The sequence below is a fragment of the Carassius gibelio genome, chromosome B3 (genome assembly GCF_023724105.1).
Source record: "Carassius gibelio isolate Cgi1373 ecotype wild population from Czech Republic chromosome B3, carGib1.2-hapl.c, whole genome shotgun sequence".
NCBI lineage: Eukaryota > Metazoa > Chordata > Actinopteri > Cypriniformes > Cyprinidae > Carassius > Carassius gibelio.
Genome location: NC_068398.1, coordinates 5017575 through 5035756, shown reverse-complemented (window position 1 = coordinate 5035756; position 18182 = coordinate 5017575). Strand labels below are relative to the sequence as shown.

The 18182-nt window shown below is 40.4% G+C and overlaps 2 protein-coding genes across 5 annotated transcripts in view; both read right to left on the bottom strand.

The window, feature by feature from the left end:
- LOC127952516 (ankyrin repeat and fibronectin type-III domain-containing protein 1) overlaps positions 1-5392 on the bottom strand; it is a 13684-nt gene extending 8292 nt beyond the window's left edge. Inside the window, exons 1-7 of one of the 4 annotated variants that reach the window (XM_052551025.1) lie at positions 5178-5392; positions 4202-4364; positions 2469-2667; positions 1557-1757; positions 1367-1480; positions 1188-1285; positions 1019-1109 (exon numbers count right to left, since the gene is read on the bottom strand). In XM_052551025.1, coding sequence (XP_052406985.1) covers positions 1019-1109; positions 1188-1285; positions 1367-1480; positions 1557-1757; positions 2469-2667; positions 4202-4351 — 853 coding nt within the window. In that variant the 5' untranslated portion in view covers positions 4352-4364; positions 5178-5392. Of the gene's footprint in view, positions 1-1018; positions 1110-1187; positions 1286-1366; positions 1481-1556; positions 1800-2468; positions 2668-4201; positions 4365-5177 lie in introns of those variants that run through there. The other 3 variants (XM_052551022.1, XM_052551023.1, XM_052551026.1) reach the window with 3 other exon arrangements.
- A 3478-nt stretch (positions 5393-8870) lies between these two features.
- LOC127952585 (H-2 class I histocompatibility antigen, Q10 alpha chain) lies at positions 8871-17835 on the bottom strand. Its single transcript, XM_052551223.1, has 6 exons — positions 17711-17835; positions 10815-11087; positions 9886-10173; positions 9534-9812; positions 9389-9451; positions 8871-9314 (listed from the first exon to the last, which is right to left on the bottom strand). The coding sequence occupies exons 1-6, from the start codon at positions 17790-17792 to the stop codon at positions 9223-9225; spliced, it is 1077 nt and encodes a 358-aa protein (XP_052407183.1). The 5' UTR covers positions 17793-17835; the 3' UTR covers positions 8871-9222.
- Positions 17836-18182: the final 347 nt, after the last annotated feature.

The following is an 18182-nucleotide window of genomic DNA, read 5'->3' as shown; positions in this document are numbered from 1 at the left end:
GCAGTGTGTCATATGTCTCTTGATTGCGTGCTCTGTGGTGACCCAGAAACCACACTGTGAACTGAGCTGATGGCACAGTGTGCACGCTCATATACGCTCACTTTACTGCCTTCTTCTGCGCTCATACAAGTCTGTAGATTCATTATTTCTGCAAAGATCCTCAAATTATGTAATACGGTGCTCAGAATATAGTGTCAAGAAACCCAAAATGCAAATGGGAAAAAAAATTCAATCTTGTTTTTTATTTTTTTTAAACATATGACTGATTCTCTTTTTTTTTTCACTATTTTTGATTAGTCAACTTGAAAATGTAACTACAAGATGATTCAAGTCACTTTGTCTTTCCTAAACCTTCTAGTTACAGAAAACTATTCAAGCACACCACACATGAAGCTATAATCATGATGTAAACGTTACACAAAGCACTTGTTAAATATCTTCGCAGAAAAGATGCATGAATTACAGCGACATATTGTACAAACAGGTCTTCTACATATTATGTGTTCAGACATAATACAAGAAAAATCTCAAAAGTCAAGGTAATTCAAATTCAAGATTCTTATTAACTAGAAATGTTGTGTAAAAACAATGAGCAGCAGCTTTCAGCATGATGCAAACATGAAGTAGCAGTAGTTCGTTACAGGTTTTCATTCGATTGCCCTGCTTTTCCTCTGTTTTTTTTCTGTGTAAACCTGACTGTGTTTGACTGTTGTGCTTGTGTCTCCTCAGTGTCTCATGTATGAAACGACTCTAGAAACACACCGCTCAAGTTTTTTACATTTTATTTGTCTGGATTCACAGATGAATAGACAGTTCAACAGAACAGCATTTATTTGAACCCCTTTTGTTCTAAATGTATTTCCTCACTTTTGACCAGTCTAATGTGTCCTTGTTGAATAACAGAATTATTTGAAACCATGCAGACCCTAATCTTTTGAGCGGTAGTGAATCTGGTCTGGATTGATTAATACACTGATGATTATACGTTATTAACACAGAGATGGTTCTCGTTACTCACTGGACGGGGCGACACACGGGGGGCTGCTGCTCACAAACGGACCCCAACCTCTGACGTTATACGCACTGACCCGCACGTAATACTGCACACCCTACACACACACACACACACACGAGTCAGAAACATCCCATCTGTACATCAGACAGTGCTGAGTTTGTTTGTGTCTTACAGTCTGGAGGCCCGTGATGCTGAACTCTGGGCTCCTGGTGTCTGTGATGAATCCAGTGCCACTCAGAGGATGAAAACAGGACGAAGAGCTCCACTCAACTGCACACACACACACACACACACAGGGGTGAGTGCTGACATCATCAGTCACATGACTGCGGTCGTATGAAGACATCTCACCTCTGTATCGAGTGATGAGGCCGTGCGTCTGACCGGTGGGTTCAGAGACTCGTACACACACACAGATGTTACTCATCACCAGCAGGACGGCTCCGGCGGGCGGCCCGGGCGGAGCTAAGAGAGAGAGAGACCCGTGTGATGAGTCACATGACATCTGTGTGTGTGTGTGTGTGTGTGTGTGTGTTCGTACCGGTCGTCTGGAATCTGTCTCTCATGCGACGGTACAGTTCCCAACGCCGCGTCCACAAATCTACGTTCTTCTGCACGTCTGTCTGTGACTGAAGCTCCGCCTTCACTCTCAGCAGAAGCTCCGCCCTCCACTCCTCCTGCTTCTGCTCGGCCAATGACACCAGCTCGTCCAGCTTCAGCGACCAATCAGAGGTCGAGCTCACTGCGGCAGGACGGCGAGAGGCATTTATACGTCATCAACCCACTGAAGGATGAAATCTGATGTAATTCTCTTCTTTTTTACATTTGATTTTCTCACAAATCCCATGATTGGTGATTTCTGGATTCTTGGTTGATTTTCATAATCCAAAAATCTAATCGACTAAACTCATAAAACTTTAACAGTTTGACTTATTACAATTAAAAACAAAAATGTCCTATAATTATTTACTCAAATTACATTTAATTTTATTTTAATAGTCAGAAAACATGTCTAATCAACTGATTTAAAACAATTAAAATTTAATAGTAATCATTATTAATTATAATTTATTAGATTTTTAATTAAAATTTATTTAATAATTTAACAATAATCCTTTCTGGTTTCTTTCACATTTTTTTTTTTTCATATCTAACAATGAATGAGTAATCATAATTTATAAAATAATTATAGTATGTTAAATGTAACATTTCAATCCACAACATTTAAACGATGTTTTCTTGAACCTACAATGTGTCGGTGCTCAAAGCTTGTTTCTATAAAGTAGAAAAAACAGTTCAAACTTTACAAGGACAGTCTGCTTCTGACTCACAGTTTTATATTGAAAGCATTGGTCACTGATGATTCAAACGTGAGTTTTGAGTGGTGGGTTTATTGGGTTTATTCTGCATCACGTTTATCCTATGTGTGTGTGTGTTTGTGTGTGTCACTCACAGGTGGGGTTGTGTTTGCCTCCGGCCTTCACCAGCACCTGCAGCAGTGGTGCATTATGGGTAAGAGCGGCCACGTCCAGCGGCACCAGGCCCAGTTCACTGACGCTGTTCACCTGTGCTTCTGTAACTCGCTCTCTGGATAACAGATGCTGGACCGCAAGGGTGTCTTCATTCTCCAGAGCATCCCACAGACACGAGTACTACACACACACACACACACACACACACACACACGGTCATGTAGACAGCAGGACACTCTCTCTCTCTCTCTCTCTCTATATATATATATTTATATATTCAGCTTTGCTGAACCTGTATAAAATGATTATTAAATGTGTTCATGCATCTGCAGAAAAACGGTACTCTTTGTGTGATACAGATGAAGTTAACTAGGACTACATTAAATTATATACATTTAAAAAGCATATAGAAGCATATTTGCTGTCTAGAGTTGAGAAGTTTAGAGTTTTAACAGACTAATAAATCAGTGTGTGTGGTTTGGTGATAGATGACTTGATAACATCAGATTATTACTATCAGGCCGCTAGCCAGCTATGAGGTCAATCTTTCATGTTTGAAAATAACATTTGTTCTCTGATTGACCGATTTGCTGCTAAACACCTCATATGAATGTCTGCATGTATAATTCAGAATGATTCTCGTCCGTGGTGTGAAATGAGACGCTGCTGAAGTGAACCAGTCTTCAGAGAGTCAAATCAAACTCTCAAATCTAAATCAAAAAAGGCAGCAGCTATTTACACTAAGTAGAAACAGCAATAGATTCTATTTATACTGTGTTTAAATAACAGGATTTTCTGCTATTTATAATACGTATTACAAATAGTGGCTATTATCTGCACCTCAGGAGTACATTATAAAACAGTATGCAATAATAACTTATTGAGTGTAAAGTTGTGCTTTTCTGATGTGATTTGAAATTTGAAATGGGAGAAAAAAGTTCGCCAAAAGGCAGATTCGAACCCGAGTCAATCACATCAAAAGATGTAAGACACACGTTTGACCTTCTGCACCACTGAAACTAACAGTTAGGACGAAAATAACACTAATATTTCCAACGAAAATAACACGTTTGGTGTGAAGTTCCTGTTAATAGTCACTCCGATCAAAAAAGTCCATGACATTTGGTAAGGAAAATGATCAGCTTTATAATGATTATAAATAAAAATTATAACAGCAATATGTATGGTTGCATGAATAATAAACAACTGATTAAATTATTAACAAACTTTAATGCAATAATTAGGATATGATCTAAAAAATAGCATCCCTCCAAAAACAACTAAATTTCTACATTTCATCTACATGTCTCTTCTCAGGTGTTAGTGTATATAATTAGTTGTATTTCTAGGGGTTATTATTATTATAGCACAATTCTATTATAGAAACCCCCTGGACGTCACTAATATTGAAAGCCTGGCTACGGCCATCATTACAGCAACACTTACCATATTATCAATGACGATGCTGTATATCGCATATATCTGGCTCGACCTGAGCGGGAAATGAAATCATCCGTGGTTGTGCACACCACATGAGCAAAGCTGTTTTTAGGAGTCTAACTCGCAAACGCAGACCACCGATTGGTCAAACCTGCTCTCCTACAGTCTGTGTTCTTCTGACTGTTTGGTATATGTATATACATATATATATAATGTGTGTGCATGTGTCTGTGTGTGTGTGTGTGTGTGTGTGTGTGTGTGTGTGTATTTTTACCTCGGCTGGTCCTCTGCTCAGCCGCCTCCTCCAATCAGACGGCTCCGCCTCACTGGGGGAAGCCCCGCCCTTCAGTTTGAGTGACAGGCTCCTATAGATGCGCTTGGGTGAGACAGGGCCGAGGGAACGCCTCCTTTGGGGCGGAGCCATCACGACATAACTACTGACAGAACATAGGATCCTTCATCATCATCATCATCAGGTGATCACACAAACACAAAGCCCGCGTCTCACTGTGCATACTATCCATCCTAAATGATATGTGATATTAAAAACATCAACACTATTCCGGGCAGATGGAGGATAGTTCGCGCATTGGGAAGCAGTTGTTCACAGGGGATCTGCTGCACTTTCTCACGAGTATCTGATTAAACGTGTATCTGATCATTTCTGCAAACATCTCGATGATTCTCATCTTCCTCTTTCATTCACACGCTTCCTGCTTTATATCGCCGTTGAGTTGAACATATTTCCTCATCACATCTCACACAAACACACCAAACTGAAGAATAGGACCGGTGTCCTGACACCAGCATCACACACTCAAACACACACATCATCATCTTTACAACGAGTTTGTGTGAGAGTCATCTTAACGGTTTATTCGCGTTTTCTCCTCTTACATGTGAAACATTGTGAAGCCAAACGTTCCGTTGACGCGCTTTATAAACAATGTTGTTCACATGAGAACAGTACATTATAACATCTAAACTACATTTAAACTACAGTGTTTGTGGCTTCCTCGACAGAATAAAGCTTTATCTGAACATCGATCAAAGTTTGATATGGTTTTTTCCATCCTATCGCGGTTATTCACATAAACAACGAAAATATTACCTACCGAAGCCTACAAATTAACCGACTAACCACATAGTTGGAAAACACAACTATGGGTTTATTTATCTATCAGATGATATTATTCATCAGAGTTTTGGATCAGGTATCATACATCGGAATGAGAGATGAACAGTTTTACCGTGGATGATTCGGGTTATTCTCCGTCAATCTCCTCCGAAGTTCCCTCCAGTAGCGCAGAATATCATCAATTAAAACTTGGTGTTATAAATCACAGTCTAATTTTGTCGAAACGCATCTATTCCCGTCATTAAGACGGACGATATTAATGACGCGGATGGAGAGGATGTGCGCGAGCTCACTCCGTGTCTCTCAGCGCGCGCGCGCGCACGCGAAGGATGTGTTTACTCTATCTTGCACACGCAACTAGGACGTGCGATTATGGCTATAGGCTACTAAAAGACTTTTATAGTTAGGATTAAATTAATTCGGTTCATTTGGTTAATTACAAAAAAAGCTCAATAAAGCGCTCATTATTCCACACAGATCTGCTCAGACGTGACGTGTTTTTTGCATGTTGTCATTTATGAAGGTGGCGTGGGATCTCGCAGCCGCCCAGGCGGAATAATTTACTGTCTGTACTTTCTTTTTCTTTCTTTCTTTCTTTAAATCACTTTAAACACAACTCCCAGTTGAGCAGTGCTTGTACAACTAAAATTAGACAAATAGGAAAACACAATATAAGAAAGCACAAGATACATTTATAAAAGCTACTGAAAATAGATGTTTTGAAACAGATAGGCTACTTATAAAATGGTAAAGAGGATGCAGTTCTAGCAGAAATTGGTAATTTGTTCCATAGATCAGCAACAGTGAAGGCTTGATCAATTCAGTGCCCAATCCAAGATGATTGGATCCTATAGGGACCTGTTTGGTTTGTGAATGGAGATTGCTTTTGGAAAATTTGATGGGGCTTGATTATGTAGGGATTCAAAAACTAAGGTTAAAGTTTTAAAAACAGTTCTAAATTTGATTGGTAACCAGTTTACAGCAAAATAATGTGCGCAGTGTGTTTGGACCGTCTGCCTAGTTTAAATGAGACAAAATAAACAGTGAATATTGTGTTCAAACTGCTTTACAGAGAGTAGAGGTTACTGGTTAAACTGTACATCTAGACTAGTGGGAGAAAGTTTGAGAGCCTGATCTCTATTGTTAAAGCTGTCCTCTGAGGAAGTGTTTTGTGTCTCGTCTCAAGTGTTTGTCACCATGACAGTGTTAAACGTTCACTGTGGCTTCTGCAGACAGGTCGTCTCATCTCATCTCTCACCACACAAGCTAAAAATGACAATAAACTTTGTCTCCCACGCACAGTCAAACCCGCAGAGATTCCAGTGCCCACACACTCCTCCAGCTGCATTGTTTCTGCTGAAACTGTTTCTTACTTCACTTCATCTGCACAGGAGCGGTGATGCTGTGGAGCTTTGTGAATAATGAAATAATTAATAAAACAACCTGTGACCTGCGGTAGAAACAGGAATTGGAACAACAGTCCCGCAGGCCGGACACATCTAGGCCTATTTATGAAGCCACATCAACACTCATGATGAGAAATGACTTGTTAAAACATGAACAGGAAGTGGTTTTACTGCTGAGCCGAGTTAGCGGCCACGCGCGTCTTAGCTGTAGTTGCTATGGAGATAAAACAGTGACCGCCGCTGCTAAACCACACTAAACTAAACCGTCTGATACTCACAGAAAGCATGTCAGAATGTCACTTGTTTCTCTCGCAGATAATGCATGATGGCTACATGTCACAGTCATTAATGTAATCCATTTGATAAGATTATAAAGACCATTGCACACTGAGTCTGAAATGTTCACAAGTGTTTCTTCGTATTCGTCATCTGAAAAAGTCGTCACGCACAGAGACCTTGCACGCTGAAGGAGTTTTTCAATGTCCAGGATACTTCCTTGGCAGGACTGGTCAACAAACCGCTTAATTAGTTCACTTATTATCCCAGTTTTGTCTTAATGAACTGCAGTCAGTATGACTTGTATGATATGGTTTCTTGTTTGTCTAATGTCTGTTATCCTTCACACTTTTTTCTTACGCACTTGAGCTAGCATTTCTGCTCTCTAACTGGGCACTGCTGTTCTTTCTCCATTGTATTCCTCCCATTTCCCTTACTGTGCCCCATACTAATGTGTTTCTTCTGCAACTGATTTACAAATTCTGCATTGAGTTTTGAACGTATTATTACTCTTAATATTTTTTCAGTATAAAATATATATTTTTTCCACTGATGTTACTCCTAGTGTTAATTGCTTGACTAAACACGTTTGTCCACTGGGACTACTTTCTTTCTTTTTGATCCAATTATTTTATGAGTGAATTCTTCAGTGGTGTTACATATTATATTAATCTATCCCAATTTCTTCAATAAAGTTTTTCTTCCTGCAACTTTCTATCGCTTGCATTGCAAGATTGGATGACCAATAATTTCCTATTAAATTCGGATTAGACAGAGATGTTACTTATTGGACCAAAAAACACTACACAGAATCTAGTAGACTACGGTTTGTAACTAGACGGATGTACTGTTACTTCCTCTACAGTCAGAAATCTGGGTGTTATATTAGACAGCAACTTGTTTTTTGAAAATCATATTTCCAATGTTACAAAAATTGCATTCTTCCATCTTAGAAACATTGCCAAGCTACGAAACATGTTACCTGTTTCTGATGCAGAAAAGCTAGTTCATGCATTCATGACCTCTAGACTGGACTATTGTAATGCACTTCTAGGTGGTTGTCCTGCTTCGTCAATAAACAAGCTACAGGTCGTCCAAAATGCAGCAGCTAGAGTCCTTACCAGGTCAAGAAAATATGATCATATTACTCCAATTTTACAGTCTCTGCACTGGCTACCTATTAAGTTCCGTATCAGTTACAAATTATCATTACTTACCTATAAGGCCCTAAATGGTTTAGCTCCAGCGTACCTAACTAGCCTTATACCACGCTACAACCCATCACGCACCCTAAGGTCACAAAACTTTTGGTAGATCCAAGGATAGCAAATTCCACTAAAGGAGGTAGAGCTTTCTCACATTTGGCTCCCAAACTCTGGAATAGCCTTCCTGATAATGTCCGGGGTTCAGACACCGGGAGAGGACTCATCCATGACACTGACACAGAAAGTCAAATACTCTGTTCAGGGTTCCTTGTACGATGGATCCAGCCATTTTGAAATCCAGTGACGGCCTTGACAGCTGGTCGTTGAACCACCATCAGTTGTGGTGTCCAGTTGTGCTGAAGCTCGTCTCTGTTTGAGAGCTCAGCTAAGGGGACGAGGGACCACTTGTTCTCCCCTGAGAAACCTTCATTCACCATTAGGCCTATTAAAGGAAACCCTGTCCTGTTTACAGAAGGACTATTAAGTGTTTGGCCCATCTCTTCTCTTTCAGCCAAATCATGTTGGTTTGACTCAACAGCGCCCTCTACTCTTTAGACCATGATATATCCATAGGCCTGCTCTCTCCTCTTTCTGTGTCTGTTTCTGTCAGTTTGTTTTACATTTTATTTGATTCTGTTTTGTTTTGTCATAACTTGCATAATATTTTCCCCTCCAACCCCTAGTTGCTAATACAGCTCATTGTGTTTCTTCTCAGATATTTCCAGTTCCTGGAAGCTGAAAACATCCCAGTTGTTGCATGGCCAGCAGACTCACTGGACATGTTTGGGATGCTCTGGATCAATGTATACGACTGTGTGTCCCAGTTCCTGACAATATCCAGCCACTTCACACAGCCATTGAATGATGATGTTGATATGTTGATAAACTATTAATTGTTCATAAGGACATTAATCAATCATATATTTACAATGAAAAATTATTCCACAAAAATAGAGTTTGTTAGATCATGGTTTTATTTGCATGTTCTTAACATGTTTACAGATATAGTAAGTAATTCAATCATTTAAATAATTAAGGAGTAGCAGACATTAGTTATTCAACTTGATTGTATTCTGACAGTGGGAAGAAATAATAACACTCAGTTTGTCTTGCATGATTAGTTATTGTCTGTTTAAGCTGTCATTGAATTCCTGTAAAAAAATAAAATCATTTGTATTGCTCTTTGCCGTCTAAATTAATTAAAATGCATTTGCAAATAAATGAACAATTTGCTGATGATGCTGTAAGGTGAGTGCATTAAGAAACCGCTTCAAAATATCCAGATGAAATGAAATATGAGCGAGAGAGAGAATATGAACATGGTCGCAGTGCTGTTTGGTGCTTCGCCAGCATTCTCTCGTCCTGTTGGAGAAACAGTGAAACATTAAACTCATATCTCAAGTTTGCTTGGTAACAGAGCAATAGACGAATCATACCAGCAGGTTCTTCAGTAGAAGCGACACTGGCAGTCAATGATTCAGTAGTTGTCTCCTGTTGTCCTGGAAAACACCATTAATAATGTTTAGATTCTAAGCATTATGATGCACATCACAATTGAATTAATGCTTTCAGTTTGCCTACCCCATGCGATGATAACTGGTTCTTTCATACTCTTGTGGGACACAAAACAATCATATTCTGCTTCTTCATCCTTGTTGATTTCCACACTCCTCCTCATCTGGTAGGAGCCATCATGGTTTGGTCTGATTCCTGTGGATTCAACCTCATTTTCGGGCAGAGGTGAGCGATATTTCCTAATGGCCATCATCCCGTCTCTGGGGTAGAATCCGGTGGCCGTACAGATGAGTTTCAATTTGGTTTTGGTGGATTTCCTTGCAAAAACATGAACTTCTGGGGGAGCTGGAAACACAGGAATCAGTTGATCAATTAGTGCCGTCTTCGGCAGTGCATCAAACATAATTAATTTACTCACAGCCCTTTTTGAGCTCCTCATCTTCATAGTCTCTGAATTTGTTGAGCCAGTCCACACACTCTTTCTCCAGGTATCCTTTGGTGTACTGGTTTAGGATGGGCACATTATCCCACTTCCTCTTGGTTGGAAGAGCTTCAGCGACAGGAGCGACCCACTGAGACTCTTCATCATCAAAAGACAGAAAGTTTTCTCCATCATAACTGAACTCATAAACGCCTTTGGAAAACTTCACTTCATCTCCCTGCTTCTCAACTTCACAACCAACTCTCCACTGAAGAATATGGACATCTGAAATGGACACAAATTAAAATGTTCTTGAGATGACAATGTGAGATGTTTCCTAATCACTTACACAAACTACAAAACCACAAACACAGAATGTGAAACACAAATCTCAAGCAAATGCAAACACTAGTCAAACCAACATTGATATCCCCAACAAAAAACACATCATAGGCTTTATACTTTATGTCGTTTGCCTTCATGTCATTTACAGTGTGGCAACATCTGTTTGTTAAAGATTGTTACAGTAACGCACTTGAAAACACTACAGTAACAAAACCAGTGTGACTGACAGTATGATCTGTTTTGTGTGTAACACCGTCCACATCCACCAGGATTGAGTCTCATCAACTGCTGGAAAGAGCTTGCCATTGTTATTGCTGTTGGTTTCCTAAGGGATTTTAGGGTTCTCCAAAGGTTACATTTCTCAAGAGATTGTAATTTTGAACATTGTGCCTCATGTAGAGACTTAAGTTTAGTGTAAGTAGAAACTGTGCAGACTTGCTCGAGGGATTTGGTACATGAGCTTCTGATTTTGATGATTGATTTTCAAGCACCAATTTCAGTATGTAAAGAACTGGGGAAAACTGCAATATAAATCAATTGATCATAACATATGCAGTTTAAACTGCATGAACGATCCTCACCTGATTCACTGTGTCTCATGCGTTTCATCAGAATGTTGATATTCACATTAAACCACTGCTCTTTGCTCTTTCTTGACTGGGTTCCCTTTTCCCAGTAATCCTCCTGCATTTTCTCCTTCATCCAGATCTGTTTGGGAATCTTCTTCTGTTCTTCACTATTGTAATAGTCGATCTGTCTGTCATCTAGCAGACCCATAGCAGTGAATTCATAGATGCCCGGCAGATCGACAGGTTTGGACAAACCTGTGTAAATGTAATACAGCGAGTGTTTCTCTGCAATAAAGAGCAATAAAATATGAATGCAAAACTATTCACTAGTTTAAAGACAAGTAAAGTGAAGGAGAAAGCAGTGACAGATTTTTTTCTCAATTTTGTAACACATTATACCATATTTCCCAAACCATTGCTCTGAACTAAGAAAAAAATATTTCTCTGACCTCGCATGGAATGCCTTTGCAGAACAAAAAAATTCATCCTAAATTTTCATTTTATGTAATCCATAATCCAAATTGCATGCCAATGTGGGCAGGGAAAGTTGTGGACAGATAACCCACTGATTTCATTTAAAGTTCAATTCCTGATTAAATTACTGTTGCATTGCTTTAGCATTGTTTACAACTTAAAATCTTATAGTACTATAAAAATCAGATTTAAATAACTTAAAAATCACTGTGCACAAAAAGTTTTCGTCTGTAGCAATTCAAAGAGCTCAGACCTCAAGGATCAGCAATAAGAGTCTCAACGACGGTGAATCAACAAAACGCTGCACTGAATGTGGTTATCAGCACAGTACAAGACATACCCATGTATCCCAGCATGCATTGCAGCATTAAGGATGTTGTTGACTGTCACCATTGTAGAGAACCATATTGCTGATTCTGGATGTTTGTGGTCTTTGCATCACTTCACATGAAAACATTTTGTTCACAAAATGATCTGTAAAGCCTTCATGTTCGCTGATATTCACAGTGATGCTTAAACACACTAAAGCCATAAAAATCAGAAATTAAACTTCAAATGAGATTGATGAATCACCTGCCCACATCTGTTTTATTTATTTACTTATTTATTTTTTGGTTTTGCTGGCTAAGCTAAATGTGTTTTTAACGAACACTCAGTTTGATCATCCAGCATACAACACCATTAACTCAAGGGTCAAGAGCACAACAGAAGCACACATTGGTGTCCATGATGGTGATTTCATTTAACATCTAAACCTCTGTTAATTCTCAATAAGAGTTTCTCTAGAAGTCTGACAGAAATAAAGTCAATAATGAGAAGCTGGTAAATCTGTTTAATCAGATCTTGAGAGATTTAAAGTCTTCTATATTTCAGCTGATGTCATCTTCTGTGTCTGAAGTCAGTTGTAGTTCCCTTTCATAGGTTACTTCGATGCTGCGTTGACGTCACCACGTATGGGAACACCTTCGGTGTGACGAATGTCTGAAGCCCTATACCATCCCGCCAATCCTATTGGCCAAATAGCGCTTGGCACCGCCCATGCATGCGTACGCATCATATACCTGGTGCCGCGCGCCATTTCACTCAGATTTCATTCCTTCAGTAAATGAAGCGAATCTTCTGTGCCCTTAAAATTCCTCTCGCTTTCTCCAGCGATTCTTAAGAGAAGTCTACTCCTCTCCGTGGACGCGATGAGTCAACGAAAGGTAAGAGCCGTATAATGGGTTTATCACGAGGAGGCATTCATGAGAGGTTCGTTTGCAGTCTCTCTACATGTTCTCTCCGTGATAGCCTACGGCTACAATAAAAAAAAAATTAAAAAAAAGAGAAAGAATCCGCGCTCTGGAGTGTATTTCTATAAGTCGCCTCGCGTTTAACCCCCACCGTTTCGCTTCTGCGGTCGCCGAGGCCCCGTACGAGGTGTTGGTTAGGGGCGATATGTGCGGCTTGACTATGAATACAGTGATGCACTGGAGTTTCCACTTGCTCGCTCTTCCCCACCCGAGCGCATTAATCAGCAGATTTGCTTTTCAACTATGTTTGTCCAAATGCGGCTTCGAACTCAGAGTAAACTCTGGCCGGCATACGCAGTTCTCTCCCTCCGAGCGGACAGGAGGAACGCGCCTCCCCTTCCTCAGTGAGCTATTTATGTGGCTACCCGCGTGATGGATAAACGCGGTGGAGAGCCTCTCGTCCTCAACCCCCACGCTCTAACATTGACTGTCTCACAGCAAAGGCACCTCGAGTGTCTTTGAACTGAGCTATCATTTGAGCGCCCCTCAGCACAATCCAGCCTTCAGAGTTTGAGGAACGGCGCAAGAGGCTGGCAAGGATGGCCAGTGTATGACGGCTCACACAGCTGCCGCGTTCTCGCTAGCGGCGTGGCCCGATGTTTATCTTGTTGGATTAAATCCTGCCGTGGATACGCTTCAGGATTATACACAACGGAACGCAGCAAGTTTGTCGCATGCTCTTTCCTTCATGTTTGCCAGGGACTGTGCCCTCCTTCAGAGAGCGCTTTTGGACTGCTAATGCGCATCCAACACTCTCACTGCAGTCCCCACACTCTAACATTGACTGTGTCGCAGCAAACAGCGCTTCGAGCAGCATTGGATTGAGCTGTAATGCCAAACGTTCCCTCAGACACTCTAACCCATTTATGATGGCTCGCACAGCCGCCGCTTTTTCGCTAGCAGCGGCTGTGCGAGCCATCATAAATGGGTCAGAGTGTCTGAGGGAACGTTTGGAGTTACAGAGCCCGATGTTCAATCTGTTGGCCTAATTCCTGCTGTGGACACGTTTCAGGATTATACACAACGAGATGCAACGGCTCTTGCGCATACACTTCCCCTGTGCACGAACAACACAAGCTTTTCGTGCCCGGACATTTTAACGTGTATGACAGCGTTGCAGGAAGCGGAAATTTTGAGACCGCTAGTATTGTTTCGGGCCGTGTGGGAACGCTTGCCCGACATTTCTTAATGGGTGTTACGCACAAATTGTCACGGATACACCATTCAGTTTCGAAAAGGCCCGCCTCCTTTCCCCAGAATTCTTTCCACGGTGGTGAAACCGATGGAAATAGCGGTGCTGCGACAGGAGATGTCGACTCTGCTGAGCAAAGGGGCTATAGAAGTACACCCCTCTCAGATGGAGGCAGGGTTTTACAGCCATTATTTTGTGGTACCAAAAAAAAAAAAAAGACGGTGGATTACGACCCATTTTGGATGTACGCTGTCTGAATCTTGCACTCAGGTCGAGCAAATTCAAGATGTTGACGGTAAAGTCTATTTTGTCTCAGATTCAACTAAACGATTGGTTTGTCACGGTCGATCTGAAGGATGCATTTTTTCTTTCATATTCAGATCATCAAGAGATGCAGGAAATTTCTCATATTCGCTTTAGAGGGCAAAGCGTATCAGTGCTTTCTCAAAGTGCATGGACGCAGCTCTGGCCCCGTTGCGGCTCCAGGGCATTCGTGTTTTGAACTACTTAAGCGATTGGCTGGTGTTAGCGCAATCACAGACTTAAGCACACTCTCATTGGTATCTTGTGCTGAATCATTTAAACAGCCTGGGCTTACGCATGAATTTCCAGAGAAGTGTTTTAATCCCCTCTCAACGGATAACCTTCTGGGAATAGAATTGGACTCTCGCGCGATGACAGCGAAGCTTCTCTCCCGCGCGCTCAGTCGATTGCGTGGGCTCTGTGAAGGTGCTGTTGCGGCCAAGGTCTAATTTTGTTCCCAAGGTCGTATCTATCCCTTTCGCTTTTAGCAAGTGGTGCTGGAGGCTTTACCCCCTGCTGAGGCGGGGTCAGGAGATCTAAGTCTTTGCCCTGTAGAGCTTTAAAGACTTATGTGGATCGTACAGCCCCATGGCGTGAGTCTGACCAGCTGTTTGTCTGTTTTGGACATAAGAATGAAGGCCATGCGGTTACAAAACAGCGCATGTCCCATTGGCTGGTGGAGGCAATATATTTAGCCTATGAGGCGCGCGGACTCGCTTCGCCTTTAGGAGTTAAAGCTCATTCCACAAGAGCTGTGGCTTCTTCTCAAGCTTTTCTCAGTGGATCTTCTTTGGATGATATCTGTGCTGCGGCAGGTTGGTCCTTACTGAGCACTTTTATCAAGTCTTACAGTCTGAATGTGAGGATGGCTCCTAGCTCCCGGGTTCTCTCCGCTTGAGCAGATGCTTCCTTGGATCCCAGCTATCAGGTACATCAGGCGTTATGTTATAGCGTTCCCACACATGGTGATGTCACCGCAGCATCGAAGTGACCTATGAAAGGGAACATCTCGGTTACGTATGTAACCATGGTTCCCTGAATAGGGAACGAGATGCTGCGGTCCTGGCCGTGCCATACCTTGATAGCATTCTTCTTCTTCAGTCATGAAATCTGAGTGAAATGGCACGCGGCACCAGATATATATGCGTACGCATGCATGGGCGGTGCCAAGCGCTATTTGGCCAATAGGATTGGCGGGATGGTATAGGGCTTCAGACATTCGTCACACCTAAGGTGTTCCCATACGTGGTGACGTAACCACAGCATCTCGTTACATACGTAACCGAGATGTTCTTGTGTTCTTCTTTCGTTCTGTGATTCCACTTTTTAAAGGCAGCTGTTCATCATTAATGCTCAATCGTCACATAATTTTCTCCGTTTGTAGATTTACTAGACTTCTCTACATTTCTGTAGACTAGAGCAGCGGTTTCAACTCCAGTCCCGCTCTGGATCGTTTATATATTTCTCTCATCACTTCAGACATTCGTTCTGTTTGAGCCTAAGTGATATTGATCATGATTCCAGTACGAACCGAGCGTGTATATTCCATTCAAATGGCATTAAAGTGTGAAAGACGATCATTTAAATTGTCTTTATTTAGAGGTATAACACTTCTCTATTAAGTTTCGCCTGTGTGTGAAGACGCTTTATTTCCCAGGACATGTCCTCTTTTTGGACCTAAAAAAATAAATAAAATGCCAATCCGGCTTTTGCTTTATACAGTTGGCATTGATTGTGTGCGTGTGTTTGTATCTGGACTCCTAATCGTAAAAACATCTGCAACGCTTTTACTGGTTATAATATATATATATATATATATATATATATATATATATATATATATATATATATATATATATATATATATATATATATATATATATAGGCTGGAACGTTTTCTCTGTAGCCTATATATATATATATATATATATATATATATATATATATATATATATATATATATATATATATATATATATATATATATATATATATATACACACATATATATATAGGGAATAATTGACGACGGGCCGTTGAATTTGAAATAATTCACACCTGAGGTGGTGATGCGGTCATGACGGGAAGCGGATCGTGTGGCCGTTACATCTCGGGTGTGCATTTATTATTCTAATAATTTAACGGCCCGGAGTCAGTTATCCCGCTTATACTACGGTTACCACACCACAAGACCCGATGATTTATTTAAAGGGATTCGTCCAGTTCGCTATTGTAAGTAGGACTATTTCTTCCGCATCTCATCCAATTCCTCTTTTGCTGTTACCAAAACGTCGTTTTAAAGCTGGTAGTGGAGGCTTGAGCCGTTGATAGTATTCTACTAATGCATTTATTAATGAAGTTATCAGAAAGAGAGCGAGAGCGACAGAGACACACACAAAGAGAGAGAGGGAGAGAGAGAGATAGAAAGAGAAAGAGAGAGCCTAATTCACACAAGCTCTCTCTTTCTCTTTCTCTTTCTCTCTCTCACCTCTGTGCGTGTCTAAACACTCTTCTGCTGCAACGTCTGTACAGAGCGCGGTCTAGCTAGTGAGAAATGTCATGTGTAGCCTTTAAGTCGCTAGGCTAACACCTTTTTCTGCGAGACCGTTATTACTATTAACTATGCCAAGTGATATGGAACTGTAATGCGGTCAACTGCCTGGAACTACGTTCGCCGTTGGTTTTTTCAGAATATACTTGCACACCTCAGAACGTTCGTCAGCCAATCAGATTCAAGCATTCAACGGAGTTGGTAAACAAGGTGACGTATTTGTGTGGGCGGGGCTTAGCTGGAGGCAGAAAGATTCCCCTCAACACTTGAACAGACGGTAGCTAGCGAGTTTTCTTAGGTTGTTTTTTTATCAGTGGCTGGAGAAAATCTTAATATATCTGCTTTATCTGAATATTTAAGGTCACTCACTGTCCGGGACCGCGATAATTATTTGAAAAAGTTAACTTTAACGGACGGAACCAGATTGGTCGACCCGTACATTGGATGGACGATCTGACAGGATTACCTCCGATTGAGTGGCCTGACATCTACACTTACCTGATAGAGAAACCGAGCGTGTATAGTAAAGAGAAACTGTCAGCGTATAAATCCGTAGATTAAATAAAGAGTGCCATTACAGTAAAATTATTATTAAGATGTAAATATTTTCTAGAAATAAAAATTCTGAAGACTGCAAATTAATTATAAACTTTCTGTATTTATTCTTTCTTACCATGTTCTTAAATTCCGGTCACAATTAATCACAACAATGTATATAAAATGTTCTCCGTCGATTCTGGCAACCAACAACACAACAAGACGACATTTTAAGCTCCCTGAGTAGCCGACCCTGTGTTGGTTTGTATTAGCCGCCTCCAGTTTTCTGTTTGTTTTGCCTCCAGCTAGCGCCGTGACGTTTCTGTGATGTCCGCGCAAAAGGGGTCTATATATATATATATATATATATATATATATATATATATATATATATATATATATATATATATATATATATATATATATATATATATATATATATTTGCATGCATTTATTCTCAAACTTAATTACTTTCGTTTCAATGACGTTTTAAATCTCGTTACTTTCAGTTACGTTATTCTCTGTCAAATGCACAAACTTTAAATCCTTTAACGTTACCTGCTTGAAGTACAGGAGGAGTGCCATAAATAAGACAAACACAAAGCAGAGCAAAGATCTTCGTCGCCACACTCGTTCCCATGACTGAAAGCCTTTAGATGTGCAACAGAAAACTAACCACAGAAAATAACGGATGATGTTTTAACCAATGAGAAAACAATACGATGATTTCATGTGTATCTGGGAGGAACTGGAGAGTCTTTAATCACACAAAGTGTTTATATTCAGTGTTCAAATAATAAATACATGTATCATATATTAACAAATTATACAATTCTTTCTTTCAAGTTAGTAGGTTAAATGTTGCCAGCAATATGACCAACAATTAACGTTCAATTAATAGATTAAAAAAAAGTTATTAATGATAATATTAAAATTAATGAATAAATCTTCTGCCAAGTTGTAAGATTTGTTAGTTGGTTCATTTTATTTGTTCTCAAAATGTGTGCACATAGGAAGTGTGTATTCAGCA